The sequence below is a fragment of the Elaeis guineensis genome, chromosome 5 (genome assembly GCF_000442705.2).
Source record: "Elaeis guineensis isolate ETL-2024a chromosome 5, EG11, whole genome shotgun sequence".
NCBI classification, from domain to species: Eukaryota; Viridiplantae; Streptophyta; class Magnoliopsida; order Arecales; family Arecaceae; genus Elaeis; species Elaeis guineensis.
The window spans coordinates 123240594-123261044 of record NC_025997.2 but is presented as its reverse complement, the minus strand read 5'-3'; the positions used below and the strand labels follow the sequence as shown (position 1 = coordinate 123261044).

The 20451-nt window shown below is 35.6% G+C and overlaps 1 protein-coding gene across 1 annotated transcript; it reads right to left on the bottom strand.

Annotated features, from left to right (window-relative positions):
* Positions 1–5657: 5657 nt before the first annotated feature.
* On the bottom strand, positions 5658–18597 carry LOC105046019 (B3 domain-containing protein Os05g0481400). The gene is made up of 7 exons (XM_010924497.3): positions 18339–18597; positions 16945–17010; positions 16436–16534; positions 15460–15494; positions 15175–15346; positions 14814–15020; positions 5658–6112 (listed from the first exon to the last, which is right to left on the bottom strand). The coding sequence occupies exons 1-7, from the start codon at positions 18408–18410 to the stop codon at positions 5924–5926; spliced, it is 840 nt and encodes a 279-aa protein (XP_010922799.1). The 5' UTR covers positions 18411–18597; the 3' UTR covers positions 5658–5923.
* Positions 18598–20451: the final 1854 nt, after the last annotated feature.

Genomic DNA, 20451 nt, shown 5'->3' with positions numbered 1-20451 from the left:
CGAGTGGAGTATAATGGATAATATCAGAGCTTAAGATTATGATCATTAAGGACGTGATAGAATGATATAAAGTTTATGTTATGATCACTAGAAAATATGACTTAAGTGGTATTTGAGCTTAAGATTATCATTATTCGAGATTGTGACTTTAGTGATATTTGAACTTGAGGCTAAGATCATGAGGAACATGATAGATATAAAAGAAAGGATTCAATAATTTGATTTTGAATCAATAGGTATTATGATGAAATTTATGCATAAGTGGCATATGATGTCTATAATAGAATTGACGAGTTATATCTTAGATTTCAATTAGCAAGGTTGATCTGAGTACGAGAAGTGTTGACCCTAGAATGAAGTGGGAGGTATTGATATATTATGTTAGGTATATTTGACGATATTGGAATGCTAAACCTATATGGATAAAGGACATGATAACTTTGCTAATTTTGATGTTAATTTTTTTGCAAAGAAAAGTTGGTTTGGAAGTTGTCTAAATGATTGTAAGATAAGTCAAAGGTTAACTCAAATTAATTATAGACATATTGGATTCTTGAGGAGTGGTGAAGCTTATGTAATAAGTTCAAATATAGAAGGTGGATGAAAATTTAATTTTGATGTGCCATACTTAAGAAATAGTAATGATAAGGAAATCTTAAATTTTACCCTAAATTGTATATGAAATCTGAAAGTTGAATCTATCTTTGGTTGATTTAATATACAAAGATATTTTTATTTTTAATAAACTTAGATAATTTGGTAAGTTGAGATCAGAGTGCGCAGCAAAAGCGTGATGGTCTGAATTGATTAGAAATATTAATCCTTTAAATCAAAAGATATTATGAAATACGTTAGTTGTAAATAAGGAAGGATTTTACTGATAATAAATGGATGCTAGAGAGAAAATCTATCTGATCAATGAAAGACTTGAAGCAGCACAGGATAGACAGAAGAGTTGGGTAGATAGAAAAAGAAGAGAATTAGAATTTCACTTCGATGATCATATTTTTCTAAAAGTATCACCTACAAAAAGTGTCATGAGGTTTGGGAGACATGGCAAGCTGAGTCCATGATATATTAGACCTTTTGAAATTTTGAACCGAGTAGGAGATGTTGGTTATGAACTAGCTCTACCATCAGAATTATCTAAAGTACATAATGTCTTTCATATTTCACCACTAAGAAAATTTATACCTGATCCAAATAATGTGATAAAGTATGAGCCATTGCAAGTTCATGAAGATTTAACCTATGAAAAAATTTTTTCTCCGAATTATTGATCGAAAAGAGCAAGTTCTAAGATGGCGCATCATTCCGTATATGAAGACTCACTGGAGTAATCATGAAGAGAGAGAGGCCACATGGGAGCTAGAAGATGATATGAAGACGAGATATCCACACTTATGTGAAAATGAAGGTATGTTAAATTTCGAGGATGAAATTTTTTTAAGGAGGGTAGAATGTGATAATCCGGCCTGATGGGCCCAAAAGCCCACAAAACCCATTTAAAAAAAAAAATAGGGAGGAAGACTCCCGATCGGAGTCTTCCTCTTCTCCGATTCCGATCAAGAATCGGAGTCCTAGGGCCATTAAAAGATCTTAGGACGAGCTCTATAAGAACCCCCCTCCTCTCCTCTAAGAGTAGATCCATCAGTCACCGACGATCGTCGGAGTTTTTCTCTGATTTTTTCGATTGAAGCCGCGGCCCCTCGACCTGTGCTCACCGCGATTTCACGCCGGTGGGGGTCATCGGAGGCTGTGGTAAGGCCTCCTTCCTCTTCCTCTCTTCTCTCCCTTCTTTCCCGTGCCTGTGGGCACGATTGCCGGTGACGGGTGTCGTCGGATTTTGTTGGAAAAGAAAACCCCCTGTTCTCGTCGGTTCTTTTATCTAATTTTCCGGCATCGACGGTCAGCACCGACCGCTGGCTATGGCCCTTCCGAATTCGGGGGAAGTCGTCCCTTGCCGCCGGTCACCGCCGGACAAGGTGCGGCCGTGAACGGCCGGTTTAAGGAACGGGGACCTCTAGGTCTCCTGTTTCGGCCCAAGAAGGCCGCGGGAAGAAGGAAAAAGAAAAAGAAAAGAAAAAGGAAAAAGAAAAAAAAAAGGAAAAAGAAAAAGAAAAGAAAAAAAATGCAAAATAGAAAAATTTTTAAAAAAAAATAATAAAATAAGAGAAAAATTTCCTCTCTCCCCTCTTTCTCCCTCTTTCTCTCTCTTCTCTCTCTTTCTCTCTCTAAGAAGAAAAGAAAAAGAAAAAGAAAATAAATAAATATATATATATATAATAATAATAATAATAATAAATACATGTGAGAGAAAGTTTCTCTCATCTCTCTCTTAAGTCTTTCTCTCTCTAGAATTGAACTTTCTCTCTCTACATTCTCTCTCTATTTTCTCTCTCTAGATTTTCTCTCTATTTTCTCTCTCTCTAGACTCTTTTATCTCTTTTTATGGATTTTGTCTCTCTAGGATCATTCTCTCTCTCTGATTGCATCACAGATCCTAGGATAAACTTGAGATGAAAATATGATGATCTGAGACTGCTCCGAAATTCGTGCAGTAGATTAGATCCCGATCGATCCTTCTTCGAAATTGATAACATCGATCATGGTTAATCTATATTAAGTCACCTTGATATAACCTCTGATGATCTCAATCATGATTGCCACTTTTGAAGGATACGAAGATTCTCTCTTACTTTCTCTCTCTACTTTCTCTCTCATAATTGACTTTCTCTCTCTAAAAAGGTCTATGAATCCTATATCGAGTCATGCCTTCATCTTTTAGGGGTTCATATTGACTCTAACAAGATGATCCGAAATTGCTTTGATATCCGTACTGTATGTCAACCTCATCTGATCATATCAAAGATCTTTCAAATTTATTATTAAAGAATCCTATTAATTGATCTTGACCTTAATTCGATCTGTGCTTCACGATTTCTTGATCAAGTCACTTAAATCTGACCCTCAGATCAGAGACCCTGAATTGTCCTGATATCTGAATGGTCCGACACATCCGGACAACAGTCCTCTTTTTTTATGATTTAATCTTATTATATTCATGGAATAGAAATTGACGATGATTTGATATTTTAAATAGGATTAGCTGATTCTTCTAACGAAGTCTGAAGATCTAAGATGAATGAGGTAAGTGAATTTTATGCTCCTTATTTATTTTAAATGATCATGTTTTTATGCAAAGAATTGCTATTGATAAAATCATAATTTTTTATAAAATAAGGATCGGCATATGTGATATGAAAAAGTATGTTTTATTATGAGCATTGATTTCATGAATATGTCTTATGAAAATAGCATGCTTATGAAGCATAAATTTCATTGTTTTTCTATCTATGTATATGTATGCTTTAAGAAAAAGATATAATGATTTCAAAGGCTCTCAGATGGCTATGAATGAATCCCTTCGGGAAGGTCGACATCCGGAGCTAGCATCCACACGAAACATGGCCCTGCCAGTAGGTATAAAGTTGGCACATGAATTAAGAACTCTGTCGATTAAGAAACATGACCCTGTCACGGGTATAATAGTGACCTTAGCACGAATATCTGTGAGCAATGTTTTGAAACATGACATGAATACATGATGAAAATGATTTACAATTCATGATTGTGAAATATACATGATTTATACATGCATGATGAATTTATAACTTGTTTTGTTATATGCTCTATGAAATACTTTATTTTGTATTATCTGTTATTTTCTAAACATTGCATTATCATGAAAAACTTATGTTTGATCCGATAAGGAAGCGCAAGTTCTACTTACTGGGCTAGTGTAGCTCATATTCTTTTTATTTTCTTTTTATTTGAACAGATAAATAAGGTTAGGATCGGCAAAAGGAATCCAAGCTTGAAGATCGGCATAGCAAGCTTGAAAATTTGGCAGCAGAAGTTTAATTTATTTTATAATCATAGATTTGTAGTTATTTATGAATGTTGAGATTCGGGTTAGTACTTGCTTTTGGATTTAGATGCTCTAAACCAATATTGGTTCGATTATTTGATGAATAATAGAATTGAATATTTTTATTTGACGGATTTTAGATGATTATGATGGATTGGCTTCGTGTTATCGTGGGCTTCATCCCTCGGTAGCATGGCCGTGTTATGTCCCGAATTTGGGGCGTGACAGTTAAAAGACACATCACGTGGGAAGGATGGTCCTCTTTTATATATGTCAAAATCCCACTTAACTCCAACCAATATGGGCCTAATGATGCTTTTTCTTCTACACCACAATATAGCCTTTTGTATTCCCACAGAACCCTCTTTCTAGCGCTAATGTTGCAGTCAAGAACTCATAATTCGACATATGAGGTATTGTCTGTTTTGATCTACGGCCCATAACCCAGGAGTTGTATGGGCCATTTTGAACCTCACAGTTTTGCTCTTTAAAAGATACCTCACATAAGAAGGATGGTCCCCTCCTATATAAATCAGAGTCCCTCTTGACTCCAACCTGTAAGATTAATGATGCTCTTTATTCTACACCACAACAATAACCATTACATCAATATATAGTTTCATATGCTCTCTCCCACTTCCCCTTCAATGCACTTATATGATAAGAAGATTTAATTTCTGTAACGTCTATGCAACTACTTCAATGTCATGGACCTACCGCTGATCGTCCATCTGGAGAGCATTCTCATCATTACAAGCTCTCATTGACCGCATTTTTTTGTGGCTGGCAGAGAATGGCATGATGCTGTTGAATTCATGCATTCTATTTTACCAGTTTTGATTATTTTGTCAGTTGTCTGAAGCTTTTCGCCTGTTGGAACATTAGCTCATGAGTTGGATTGTATTGCTGAAATGGCCACCCTATTTTTGGGATTGTCTTTGTGATCAAGCACAAGAGTGGCACTTCTTAGTTTTCGAAACTTCATTCTTTTAGCTGTATTGTTATTTTGATATGATACTGTGTTTTTTTGTCCCTTCTGTTATGAAACTGATCTTTTCAAAATATTGGGAACGATGAGCAGCATCACCGTGGGATAAATGTTAAATTTTTGTTCTTCCTGCATATATCATATTAGCATCATTATTGCACTGCCAAACCACTGATCTTTTTCCTGTTGCTTACTGAACAAACTCTTCACTCTGGCTTTTGAGGGCCTTGCCGACAGTTGTATGTATGGTTTTGGCATTCAGATTTCTGAATGGTGTATTAGCATCTGCAAATCTGCTAGTCTGGCTCAACCATTCTTACTAGTTAATTCCTAGGCCAAATATAGAATAGAGGTTAAAGATAATATCAGTAGTGTAATAACAGTTTCAAAGATCCGTTGTTAATTTATTTATATAATATCAGGAGGAAAAAAAAAACAGCTGTTATTACATGTTATATTGCGTTAGAATTGTTTTTTATAACATAAATAACAGCTAACTATCCCCTTCTCTCGACTGAAACTATATTTTTGGAATTTATTTTTTCATCAAATGTTTCTCGAAAAATGATTGTATGGTCAAAAAAAGATTTTCATCCAATGAAAAATAATGATATTGTCTTTTGTTATTGGCCATTGTTTTTCATTATAAAGTCATTATTACTTGACTCTAAGGACCTAAAACCTAGCTCTACTTGGCTTATATTTTCAGGTTGACAATGATAAGCTCAGACATCAGGATCGGCATTCCTCCAATGAGGTGATCGGTCAGAATACCTTGAATTCATGGAAACACTAGCCAGTTTCAACAAAGCATATACAAATGTTAATATGTAGCCAACATCAGATCCCACCTCATCTAATATGTAACAGCCTGCATCAAGATCAATCCATGATAAGCTATTCAGTTTAAAAGGTAATCAGACCAGCAAAACGATTCAAAATGGTCTGATTTCATATAATGGTCGTATAACAATCCTATATTGCTATTCAGGTGTATGTGTGAGCTATCCAGGACGACGTTTCCTAGCTCTTTCAGCTCGCCTGAAAGATCCATTGTTTGAGACAGGCTTTTGAGAAACAGTTGAGTCCTCAATAGATTCTTCTGTTTTTGTTGATACGTTAGTTCCTTTACTTTCCGCATCAGCAATTCTGTCATCACTATCTTGACTTTCAATTGCTTTTATAATGTAAACCTGCGAAGATACCAAAAACAGTAGCTGTTAAGATATATGTTATGAGCAAAATCTTTGGAGCAAAGAAGGAGAATCTATATAGTACTAGCAACATGTCTCCCTACAGTAATTCAAAAGGTGGCTAAAGTTTGATCCGTGGTAGGTTTCAGTCAAATATCATTATCTCAGATGTTTAATCAAGCAAGCTTTAAATCCTGTCAGATAGAGATGTTTCAATTTCTCTGTGGAATAGGATATCCTACTGTCCCGTCCAATTCCAATAGTGGTCCTGATAATGCATCCAAGTAAATATCATCCATCTTTCTCCTCTTTTCTTTCTTTCTTCTTTTATTATTTTTTTCCTTTTTTCTTTTTCTTCTACCTTCATTTCCATTTTCTTTCTTTTCTTTTGTTTTCCCTTTCTTTCTTTTTACCTTTTTCTTCTTCTTTTTTTCCCTTCTTTTCTTTCTCTTCCCCCTTCTTTTCTTTCTTCCATTTTTCTTCTTCTTTCTTTTAACTTTTTCCTTGTCTTTATCAGTCCTTTCTTTCTTCTTTCTTCTTCTCTCCTCCATGGATGGATTTTGGAGTCCTGACCCCATCCCGATCCTATTTTCTCATAAGAACGAATGGGATGGTCAAGATGTCCCCCGTCGTGCCGAGATGCAAAACTTGGTAATCAAGAATAGTACTCTGATTCCTATTTCTCACCATACATAAATTTTGGCTGAATGGATGATAAGAACTCAACTTTGGCATTAAGAATAAATTGAGATTTCCTTCTTAGCTTCTCTTATTTTGATACCGATATCATCGTCTACTGGAATTTCCTTTATAGCTTCTCTTATTTTGGTACTCATCATTTAGAATCATATGGCCTGTTTGGTATTATATTTATTTAACAATTGTGCTAGATTAAGTATGATGCAACAGATGGAATTTTAGGCCTGAATCAGTCTATATAATGTAAGCCATTGGCTCTTGACAATCAAACAAAAAGAAATCACTTTTATTCCACCTTTTCTCTTCCAATTGGAGGTTGAGCCCCTTAAAGTGATCACGATACGTGGAGGCACGTATCATCTGATAGCAAAGTTAGCAATCACATATCGCGCCTTTGATCCAATCCAAGGTTTCATTGGTCCATAATGTAAACCCATTCTTAAACGGGGAAGATGGACACAGAGTTAGCAAAAAGGGAGTCCACCAACATCCGGGTTACTAAACTTGAGACTAAGGTATAGAATGTCATCAAAAGCCATCCAATGATCCCAAAAATTTGATTGTTGAACATGACGATCGACTCTCGGCCATCTACTTCAATAGAGATGTCGGTGCTAAGTTCCGATACAAACCATCCACTTCTTGCTATGCCTATGAGCGAAAGATCACATCTTTTCCTCACAGAGTTCGCGACTATGGTGCAACCATGAGTCACTCAATGGGAGAACTATAGAATTATATCTTGCACAGAGTTTGTTGAAGCTCTTTCCATCTGTTTTGGCCCAACCTATATATGAGGATTATATGAGAGAACTAACGAAGTTGCATTAGGGCCCTACTCGATCGGTTCAAGATTATCAAGCACATTTGAGATGCTCGCAGATTGCACAACTGGGCTAACTGAAGAGTTCTTCATTAACTACTTTATTAGTGGACTTAGAGGATTTTAAGCATGATGTATGGGTTTTTTGTCCTGCTTCCATGTCTATGGCAATTAATCTTACTCATCTACAAGAAAAGCAAATTGCCCAACATCACAAATCGAAGCCACCCCTTATTTGGCCTACAATTTGCACAACTATACCTAAGGAGGCACTTCCCACTATTAAGCGCCTAACATCAGCTAAAGCGAAGGCATGGAAAGACCATGGCCTTTGCTACAATTGTGATGAAAAGTTTAGCCCTGGCCATCGATGTAGATCAAAGAAGCTATTTTTGATCAAAGATGACTCTAATTATGAGGTCGAGGAAACCATGGAGGAGATAAATGAAGAGGCTATGGAGGAGATGGCACCTAAAATCTCTATGCTTGCTGTCTCGGGATCCTTATCCCCCCAGACAATGTAGGTTAAGATGCTAATCAAGCATCAACCGGTCTTTATTCTCATTGAATCCGGAAGCACCCACAACTTCATCGACCCTATTCTTGCTAAAAGAATTCAATGCCGATCCACAAAGGAAAAATCTTTTGAAGTAATGGTTGCTGATAGGGACAAATTAGCAACAAGTGATTAATGCTCTAACCTACCAATCACCACTCAAGATTTTTACTTCAAGACAAATCGATATATGCTTCTTGGAGGTTGTGAGGTGGTGCTTGGAGCCTACTGGCTTCACACCCTTGGACCCATAATCTGGGATTTCTCTAAGCTGTCTATGCAGTTTACAACTCAGGGACGACAATATTCACTAAAGGATTCCAGAGCTCCAACCATACCGATCATAAGCAGCCACTCAATCGAAAAGATCTTGGCAAAGGGAGGAACTACAATATATATGACTCGGCATTCTGTGAAAAAAGTAGAGCCAAAACAACCCTTACCTCTGGAGTTGCAGAACCGATTGGAAGCCTATAAAGACATCTTCTTGAACCCTACAACACTACCTCCTAGTCGAGCTCATGATCATCAGATTTCTCTTCTGTTTGGCAATCCCTCAAATATTCGGCCCTACTATTATCCACATGATCAAACAAAGCAAAATTGAGCACCAATCATGAGAGATGCTTGCTAATGGCCTCATTCGACAAACCAAGAGTCCTTACTCATCACCAACATTGCTAATATGGAAGCGGGATGGATCTTAACGGATGTGTATTGATTATAAAGCTCTGAACAATATCACCATTAAGGACAAAATTTCAATGCCAACTGTTGATGAGCTACATGGAGCTACTTATTTCTCTAAGTTAGACCTCAGAACAAGCTATCATTAAATTCGAGTCCATGAAGATGATATGCCAAAGATAGCTTTCAAAACCCATAAAGGCCACTATGAATTCTTAGTTATGCTCTTTCGGTTAACTAATGCTCCATTAACTTTCCAAAACCTTATGAATGATGACTTCCGACCATTCTTGCTGTGCTTTGTATTAGTCTTCTTTGACAACATCCTGATTTATAGCTCATCATAGGAGAATCACCTGGCTCATCCAGAGAAAATATTTTGAACCCTTCGAGAAAATAAATTATTTATCAAACATTCGAAATGTTCCTTTGGTCAAAGATAGCTGGAGTATTTGGGGCATATTATATCCAAAAAAGATGTCGCTACCAATCCCCAAAATATATCTTGCATGGAGTGGGCTATACCTAAAGATGCTCATGGATTGTGGGGATTCTTGGGGCTTACTGGTTACTACGAAAAATTTATTAAGGACTATGGGAAGATCAGTACTCCATCAACTGCCTTATCAAAGAAAGATTCTTTCTAATAGAATAGTACTGCATAGTCGGCCGTTCAAGTTCTCAAGCAAGCTATGATAACTGCTTATTTACTAGCGCTTCCGGATTTCTCCAAACCATTTATTATAGAATGCGACGTATCAGACATTGGAATTGGTGTTGTCTTGATGCAAGCAGGATGATCTCTTGCCTTCACTAGCAAACCCTATCAGAGAAGCACTTAGGTCTTCCTGCCTATGAAAAAGAGATGATGGCTGTATTACATCCTGTTGAAAAATGGTGACAACTGGTGGGAAAACATTTCATTATTTACATCGACCACCATAGCCTCAAGTATTTGATGGAATAGCAAGTCTCTTCAGAGATACAACAAAAATGGACTACCAAGCTCTTGGAATTCAACTATGAGATCAAATACAGGCTGTGGAGTTGATAATTTAATTGCGCATGCATTATCACGCAACATGAAAGTGCAATTATATGCTATCTCCTATCCATTACCCAATTGGATAGAGCAAGTTCGAGCAAAAACAGAACATGATGACTCCTTGCAAGCAATTATTCGAGAGATTCAAAATAATCATGATAAACCTCCACCCTATACATATACTGAAGGACTTTTTCGATATAAAAATAGAGTGATTCTAGGAGCCAAGTCTGAGTGGCAAGGAAAGGTTCTTCAGCTTTTACATGATTCTCGAGTGGCAGCACACTCCAATTTTCATAAAACATTCAAGAGGGTTACTAAGAGCTTTTATTGGAAGAGAATCAAGAGAGACAAAAAACATCGTATTGCTTCTTATGATGTATGTCAGATGAACAAAATTTTGGGACACTTGCACCACTAGGATTTCTCTAGCCCTTACCAATTCCTCAATGCACCTAAACTGACATTTCCATGAATTTCATTGATAGCTTGCCAAGCTCTCGAGAAAAGAGCACAATAATGGTCGTTGTTGACCGCCTTTCTAAATACGCCAATTTTATTACAATAGTGCATCCATATAGTACTCTCCAAATTGCTCAACTGTTTGTAGAGCATGTGATGCCTACATCATTCGTTTGTGACTGTGATCTATTATTCACTAGCATATTTTGGTAGAAGTCCCATCTTCAAGGCACCAAACTATGCACGAGTTTAAATTATCATCCCCAATCCGATGGTCAAACAGAAGTAGTCAAACCAATGCTTGGAGACCTATCTTAGATGCTTCACTAGTCAACAGCCTAAGAAATAGACCAAATGGCTTCCATAGGCTAAATGATGGTACAACACTAGCTATCACTCTTCCACATGGATAACCCCATATAAGGTAGTCTATGGATAGGCCCAACTATAGTGCTCTTCTATATCTCTAGAACTACTAACGTCCATCAAATGGAGGAAGAAATAAAGGATCGAGACTACAAACCTTCATCTATTGAAGGAAAATCTTCACGTGGCCCGTGCTAGAATGAAGCAACAGGCCGACAAATATCGTTCTAAAGGGGAGTTTGCAGTTGGTGACATGGTATATCTTCGACTCCAACCATATCGACAAACTTCGATTGCTGTTCACAACAATCTCAAGTTATCTCCTCGATTTTATGGACCATAAAAAGTTATTGAGAAAATTGGACCAATTGCTTACCGGCTTAAGCTACCAAGCGGATCTAAAATCTATCTAGTTTTTCATGTCTCCTGCTTGAAAAAGAAGATTGGGTAAATGGATATGGTGATTTCTTAATTACTCCATTTAGAGGATGAAATACTTAAAATCCAGCATGTCAAAATTCTTGATCGTCATCTGAAACGCAATCATACAATAACCAAGGAGCTAGTCTAATAGGCCCATTTGCCTTCTGAAGATGCCACATGGAATGATTGGCATAAGCTTAAGGAGTGCTCTCCAAAATTTCAACCTTGAGGACAAGATTGTTGCCAAAGGGGGTGAGCTGCTAGGAACCCAACTTTGGCAATAAGAATAAATTGAAATTTTCTTCTTAGCTTATCTTATTTTGGTACCGATATCATCGTCTATTGGGATTTTCTTTTTAGCTTCTCTTATTTTGATACTAATATCATTTAGAATCATATGGCCTATTTGATATTATATTTATTTAGCAATTGTGTTAAATTAAGTATGATGTAATAGATGCAATATTGGACCTAGATTAGTCTATATAATATAAGCTGTTGGCTCTTGACAACCAAGCAATAAAGAAATCTCTTTATTCCTCCAAATCTCTTTCTTCTTCCTCTTTTTCTCTTCTAATTAGAGGTTGACCCCCTCGAAGTGGTCATGATACATGGAGGCACATATCAGTGGATAGCCTAAGGTAGTTCGTGAAATCAAATTTGTTTGTAAGACAAGGATTTATCACTAGATTTTATTGAAGGGATTTGTTTGTAAATTAGTCCTCTTCAAAGGTGCAGCATAATTAGCAACTCATCAAGTGTCATTATTGAGCAACCATTATGCTGATAACTTAGTGAAGGCTGTCAGAATATTAAGCTAAGTTCCATGTTGATGTGGACCCTCCCTACTCATCTTTATTTCAACTCGAAGCTAAAACTTGCATGGTGGCTGAAGTTCTAGGTGCAGCTCCAATTTTAAAGACAGGCTATTGTGGAAATAACATTAGAAAGAAGAGCATAAGCAGAAGAGGGGCTCGAATAATTTTTTTAAAGTTTCTCATTGCAATTCTCTGTCATTGTGAACTTGCTATTTCCTGTGGTCTTCCATCCTACTTTTCCTCTCTTAGTTTTTTTGTAATATGCTCTAAATCCTTTGATATTGAAAGGATGGCTGCCCGCTAAATCTAAAAGAAGGGTTCTCTACATCTACTGCAGACAATTCTGCAAGTCATCCCGAGCCAATTCAAGAATCTGAAGCTGGTTCTTAGAACAATTTTGTTTAAGGGTTGAGAAAATTGTGAGGAGCTTCATTTGAAAACTAGCAAAAACAAAAGACTTGTTCGCGCCAGCTATGATCAGATGATACTACCAGAAGAAGTAAGGGGGAATAGGCAAATGGAGAATGGTGTCTAGTACAGGATGCATTTTAAGCAAAAGATCCGCTGAATGCAGTTCAGTAATGTAAGTTTATCAATGACTGTCATAAAGCATAAGTATTATCAACAACAGTATTATATACGCATCAAGTTCCTATGTCAGAAAAGATAAATCTCGTATCGATCAGCTGTTAGCTGAGATAGAATGCAGCAAAAATGGATGTTTAGCACATGTCACAAGTATCTGTATTCGATAAAAGGCCTTCGGCAAGTAGCTGAATTCCTTAATATGGATTTCAACTAGGAAGAATAACAATGAACATGCTCATAAAAGAGAATATCAACTATTGGGTGAGATGTTAAACTAAGAAAGAAGATGCATTCCCACCCCCAATAGGTTGTTGTCCCAATTTGTGAGACAACATAGGCCATTTTAAAGCAAACCTTAAATGGGTATGTTTCAGCTTGTTGTTATCCAATCTTGAGACAAGCTTTCACTTCTGAACAAGAATTGAATTCAACTGGAATGAGCTATGGTACACAAGGGTACAAAAGATTGATATATCACATGCCAATGCTGTGCCACCCTGGCATTAGCATAGCATGTGATTTTTGTACCATGCCCATGCTTGGCATATCCTCACATCGTGTCAAGTGGAGTCAATAACATATTAATGATGCATGCTGACAAGATTCCAGGATAGTACATATCATGCAGTATCAACCGAAATCCATGGTGAAATTGCCAAGCATATATTTCCAGAATTTGTCAATTCTTGAGGCTTTTGGTTTTCTGTATAATAAAGAGGAATATCTAGAGACTTTTCTCTGTACTTGGATTAATGGTTAATCAGTTAACAGAAGAGGAGCAATTATATTATTGGAAGGCCAAAAGGCACCAAATCTTTTGTCACAATTTTCTTGAAGATGGATGGTTCATGAAAATTCAACTGTATCAAGCAAATGAGCTTACAGACTGTCAGAGACACAAGTTTGCCAACCACGAAACTGATGATAACAAAAAAGCATAAAGATGGTAACTCCATGGTGGATTATTATATAATTATGAATGATTCACTTAGAGCTGCAGCAAATAAGCTCTGATGGATGCGCTATTGGGAAAGTGAGAGCAGAATATAACATGCTGAATGCAACGGAAACGGTGTTAGAAATGTACAAATGCTTGAATTCATGGTATTCAGGAGAGTAATAATTTAAGAGGCTTTTAAAAATAAAAGTGGCAAGGGTGGAATCAAATAGAAAATTGGAGATAATTCATTAGCAAAAGTTTGTTTGGCTGGCTACCTTGAAAATTTTACTCAGCCATATGTTTAACAGTCTCCCTTCATCAAATGAAGGTGACACATCGTATACTTTGGCTGACTGGTTTATTGGACAAGAAAATCTAGCAGGTTTGTTTTCTGTAGGTATAAAGTGTCCTTTTACCAAATGAAGATGACACATATCCAGGGAAGGTATCATTTGACTGGTTCACTCAGCAGGAAGATTTTACAGGGTTTGATTTGTCTATAAACTGTCACAGATGATTTTCGTGATGTAGGCTTTTTGGCATATTTATAAGAAAAGGAAAGAAACAAAAGAAAAGCTTGGGATCATGAGGAACGTTGTCAAAAAAAAAAAAAAACAGAGTGGATTTCAAAAGCAAAAAGGTATCCACTTTGGATCTAATCAGCTTCATCATTTGGACTGTCCATTTAAGATGGATGACATTATGGGAGGGGGATTTCTTTGTGGCTAGGACAGTGCTTGAGTATGGGTTTGCATGCACATAAACTTCATATACCTCCAGTATAGTTTGCTATACAAGTTCTAGATTTATCTTATTTGGCATCAGATTATCCTTTTCTTCCTACTGCACCAATATGCACGTCTAGTCCCACCATATGACCAGGTTAATAAAGTTGAATTCCAAACAGTATGAAGGATGTATTTGCTGAGTCAGTGGGTTCCAAAGACAAACACAATGACAACCTGACCAAATCAAAAATTGTCCTGCTTTTGATCAAAAGAAGCTCCTATAGTCTAGACTACTTCCAAACTCTGACATAAGCTATTAATGTAAACGTGGCTTTCAAAAATCATCAACTGAAAGAAAAATTTATTACCATGTGATATGAAAATTGAAAGACTGAACCGACATGATATAAGGTCAAGTGAGGTTTATGCAATAACAATGCAAACTAATGGTTGAGATCAATAGTCACATGAAGATAGCCATGTAAACAAAACAACAAGGAAGCATAAAACAAAACAACAATGATTATAAAGCATACTTACATATAATACATTAAAAAAAGCATTACCTTAAATCTTTCTGGCCTGACTAACTCAAATACTAAGGCATCTCCATCTTCCAACTTATGGTCCATGGCAAAAGCTCTCCATCCACCGCTAAGACCGGTTCGGTTCCCAATATAGATGGCATCATATTCCAAACCATTCTCATCTTCTAAAACCATTATCATCTCATGTGAAGGTAGGTTTTCCTTGCAGAACTTTGATGGAAGACCCTTGTGATCAAGATATCATAAACATCCACATACATCAGCTCTTATCTTTTCCAATTGACTGTGCATGCATATGCATTTGTGTCTGTGAATGTGTGCGCATGCATGCAAGCATTTACATATGCATATATATATGTATGTGAAAACAATAACTTACAAGCCAAAAGCAGCTTGATACATGTGACCGGAGCATAGATTTAACAAATGAGGGGTGATTGGAATTTAGATCACTTTGAAGTTTCTCTGCTCTTTGTACTGCACGAATTTGCTCCTCATATGAAACAACTCTTCCAGTGTATACTCTTCCATTTTGGTCACTCCTAGAGTACCTGGTAGAAAGATAATAACCACCATGAGGATTTAGCAACATAAAGACCACATAATAATTTTTTTTTAAAAAAAAAAAATCAACCAAGTAACTGGTCTGATTAAAAAGTATTACCTTTTGCGGTATGATCGGAGATCTATGTCGCCCACCTGACACATCCTTAAGCACTTCAGAAAACTATCTTTTTATACTAGATAAAATTACAGATAATAAATGATTCTAAGGACTTCCATACAATATTAAAAAAAGTAAAAAAAATCAATTATATCATAGCATGATTAATAGTAAAGTCTTCAAGGAGACAAGACAGTTTGAGCAGTTTGCTGGGGGCATAATTCCATACTCTTTCTCCTTTACTCCAAGCTATAGACAGAACTAATTTTACATGATAATAGGCATTACAAATGATCCCAAATGTTTAGACTGAAGACACGACAATGATGCAGTGCCCTATCTCAATTCTTGCCATCTGTCATCATGTTAATCTTATCCAGTCTAGAGGAACCTAGGAATGTTAATCCAAGTGCATAATTGTAATTACTAGGATAGGTTTGCTTTCGGTGCAAATGGCCCATTAGGTTTCGCAGCAGGTTCTTTTCTTACCAAACTTCCCTTGGCAAGAAAATCATCAGTCAGCAATAATTTCTGAAGGATAGATGTCATCAAGAACCATATATAACATTCTCAAACTCCTTTCATGACTGATGCATAAGTAAATCACAACTAAATAAGTTAAGAATAAGATTATAATTAATGATTGAGAAACTGTTTAATGTGGATCTGAAAGAAAGATGTACCACAAAGTTGGATGTTGGGCAACTTTTCACCTGTCAGCTTGTTTGTGTTTACTTAATAGGCAATAATTTCTCGTAATGAGAGGTCTGTGCAATTGCAAATGTCAATACAGCAGTAAGAGAAGATAACAGATTGAAGTCAGCCATGAAGTTTGTGACAAGAAGAAAAAAAATTACAAAACAGCAGCATTTATAATTTCAATAAACATATCTACAATTTTTATCCACTATTATGCATGTAGAACAAAGATACAATCCATTCTCCTATTACTAAATTGAAAAGATAGATGACTTACTTCATCACGGTATGAAGGAACTGGATTCCTTGCTCTTGAAGAGCGCCTTAGCTCTGTCATTTCGAGGTTTTTCTTTGGTTTGGGGCTTGCATGACAATTCTGCAAAACAAAGCAGGCCCTTAAAAAATTCAATACATTCTCCTCGGATCCTTGATTTAAAAGCACAAAGTATGTCAAATTGCAGCACAGATGGATTTGCAAATTGTAGTTCAAAAATGGATTTGTTATATTTTCATTAAACTTTGTGACTTGTTTCTATCTAGAATCACTTTCATATATTAAATAGCCATACAATTATGTTATTCAAGAAAAAGGAGTCACCATCAAGATTCAGTAAAGAATAGCAACTTGAAACATTTTAATTTTATGAGATATCCAAAGAAATACTCACATTCCTTGAGCTACAAATTTCTTGAACTTGGAAATGATAATAAACAAAATCACATCCTATTGTGTTAAATGCAAAACAGCAAACTTCTTGTATGTATTTTATTGATGTTTGAACTTACCAGTAGCTTGTACTCACACTTCGCAACTTCCAATAGGCATTGTGAAATCTTCGAAATTCCTAAATCCTTGTTAAACAAAAAACAATGCAGATAGTGTGAACACAAGAGAAAACTTTTAGAATTGTTTTTTGTATTCAATTTTTCATTACTATAGTGCATTGCATATACTAAAGAAAAAGAAACAAGAATATGTGCATAGAAAATCTATCTTCAACTAAGAAGAGGATAACAAAACAAAAAAAGCTACATTACAGTGCTCCTTTCTCAGAATGAAATTGTAATTCAGGATTAGGCCCTTTCCATTTCGGACTTCATGAGGCATGATTCCTTAAAGATATGCAGCAACCACATGAAACTGAAAAAACACAACACTGCTTCTACGTATTAAGACACCTTCATTGCTCTCTCTCTCTCTCTCTCTCTCTCTCTCTCTCTCTCTCTCTCTTCTTTCTTTCTTTCTTTCTTTCTTTTCCTTTTTTTTTTTTTTTTGGGTGTGTGTTTCGGGAGGGAGGGGGGGTTATCTAGTTTATCTCAGTATTTAGGTAAAGAGAAATGGTGCTGACAAACTATATCCTGACCTTTATTTATTTTAATGAACGCCTTGTTTTCAATTCAAAATTAACTCAAACTGTATATCTTATCCTCTAAATTAGTCTTATTAGCTGAAGACAACTACTACTGTGATTTACCTCTACTACCATTGCAAGTATGACCCCACAAACCTCCATTGGTGGCATAAAATAATTATAAAATGGTCAAGATTTGCTGATCCTGTAACTTAGACATGTTTTTTCTCCATCAATTATAACAATATAATCACATACATCATAGCTTCCAAACCTAAATATTAACAAGTTTCATCGGCCACAAGCTAAAGGAAGATGGCCTTAAAGTCCACCCCAAATGATAACTCACTAGTTTAACCCCTACTTCTGCATTTGTTATCCACTTGTTGCTTTTTCATACATCTCTCAAAATCTCGAAGCTTCTCAGCAAAATCATTCATCCAACACATCTAAATTAAAAAAGGAGAACCCAAAAAAAAAAAAAAAATCTCTTTCTTCTCTTGCCAGACCGCATAATAAACTATACGAAATGTAAAAGAAAAAAATAAAAAAAGAACAATAAGCTGGCCTTCCTTTCCATTGCTAAAAATTTTCTCGGCACTAATATAACCCCATAAATACCACCGTGCCATTGCCCTAACCAGAAAACAAAATATATAAAAAATGAGGAAAAGAGACGCATTCTTCTTTTATTTTTCAATATTGCAAATGGTTATCTGCAAATCAGTCATAAAATATAGAAATAAGTATTTTTGCATCAACAACATAAAAACAGTGACTTAGAGCAGGATTTTCGTTCTTTATTTACCATTTTTTAATGATTATTACCTCGAGATGCTTGAGATTTTCTTGGATCCTTTGCCTTCGGATCTCTTCGTAGGAGTTCTTATCATCTGCCATCACCTATTGATCTCTATCCCACCAAGAAGATTTTTTTCCAAGTGCTCCAAGAGATCGATTTCTCTGACAATAATCACTTTTTCTTTTTTCTTTTTTTTTTTCCCTCCCTGTTTCCTTCCCCTATATTTGGGCACTCAGCAGCTGCGCGCCGAGAAGGGGAACCCCACTTTTATGCAGCGGTGCAAAGAGAGGGATTTGAAGTCATTTGCTGTACTTCTTGCACAAGATAAGAATCTGCTGTATAGAAAGTTTGTACCGCGCGCGCATCAAGAACCGTCCAAGTCAACTTGGATGGCGCGTAGCGATGTGTGATTCAAAATGTGTTCCCAAGTTGGTATTGCAGGACTTTCTCCGATCTGGAACGTTTGATTACCATTTTGGTAGCTCGTGCTGTTGACATACACATCCTCCAAAATAGGGGTCTTCCGGTGACTTCTGCTACTTGGATACAAAAAGCCAAAAGTAAAAGTTCCCCCTCTTTTCTTAAAAAAAAAAAAAAAAACTTTTATGTGATAAAATAAAAAAATTGAAATGATAAAAAGATCAAACAAATGCAAAGAGAAGAAAATGCTACGATCTAGTTTTTTTCAAGAAAAAAATATTTTTTTTTATTTTTCTCCTTGTAAAAATATTTTTCAAGTATTATTTTTTTTTTTATTTTTTTCTTTTAAAGTCAAACACGTCACTACTAAATAAAAGTATACTAAATAAAAATTATGTGATTAGACAGCTTACAAGATGGTAGCATTGTTACCTGTAGGAAGTAGTTATATATGAGGATGCAAACGAGCCCGGTTGCTTGAGTTCAATTCATATCTAAGCCTATTTCAATTCGATTACTATCGAATTTGAGTAGTTCGAATAATTTTTAAGATGAGTGTAAATGATAAAATATTTAACTTAAAGTCTTATGAGTAAATGGTGCAATAAAGTTGAACCGAGTCAAGTAGTTGAAAGCTCGAGCTTAACTTGACTAAAAATATATAAGTTCAAAATTTGACTCGAGATCGATGAAACTTTAATATCCTAAGTTCGAACTCAGTTTGATAAAAAAATAGATAAAACTCAAGATCAACTCAATTGGGCTCGCATATCAATCGAGCCATACTCAAGCTCGAGTTCAAAATCAAAATCAAAATCAAACCTTAATTTACTAATAATATATATTATAAATAAAAATTATATTATTAAATATATATATATTCGAATAGACTCACTCGCTTTTGAGTAAAGTATCTTACTACTCGAGTTAGATTTGAAAAATTATTCAAGCTATTCGAGTTTGATAACAACCAAATCGAGTCGAGTTCGAATAGCCCACAAACAGCTCGATTCGTTTACATCTCTACTCACAAACCTAATCAAATATATATTTATAGTAATATTATCATAAATATAAAAATAATATATATTAACTCACTATTTTAGATTATAATAATATATTATATTTTATGTAATCATACTTTTTAACTTGAGTTTGAGCATAATTCAGTTGATATTCAAGTCAAATCAAATCGATCTAAAGTATTATTTTTTTTTTCTTTTTATTGAGCGGAGTTCAAGTTTGGATATTAAAATTTGAACGATCTCGAGCTGAGTTTGGAGCTTAAGTATTTTGAGTTGAGTCAAACTCAAATCTCTAACTATTCGACTCGATTACATCCTAATCGTACTAGCTATTTATGTAAAGATATCCATCTTTCAGTACTAGAAACTTGCCGATATGATGCAAGAAATAGTAGTTCTAATCATCTTGGCTGATGTAAGTTGATACATCCTCGTAAACTTAGCCAGCACATTATATTACGAAGAATGAAATGCTTTTGATTTTTAGTTTACTATCTTATTACAAGGATTCGATTACTTAGAATCATGACCAATCATCAAGACGCTACCTTTTATATCATCATACTTGTATCAGCTAATATTTCAATATCTTGTTTGCAAGTTACTCATAATTATTTTCATCAAAGAAAGTAACTCGTAATTATCTCTCCTTCAAAAGGTTCTTGGGTCGTCGATCTACCTTTTTGGTGATAAA

Bases quoted from the DNA above. Each gene is read 5' to 3' on its own strand.
- LOC105046019 (XM_010924497.3), bottom strand. From the start codon at position 18,410: ATGGCAGATGATAAGAACTCCTACGAAGAGATCCGAAGGCAAAGGATC. The intron at 17,011-18,338 runs GTAATAATCATT...TTGTTTAACAAG, and splicing joins AAAATCTCAAGCATCTCGAG to GATTTAGGAATTTCGAAGAT. The intron at 6,113-14,813 runs GTAATGCTTTTT...GTATCTTCGCAG, and splicing joins TCAGGCCAGAAAGATTTAAG to GTTTACATTATAAAAGCAAT.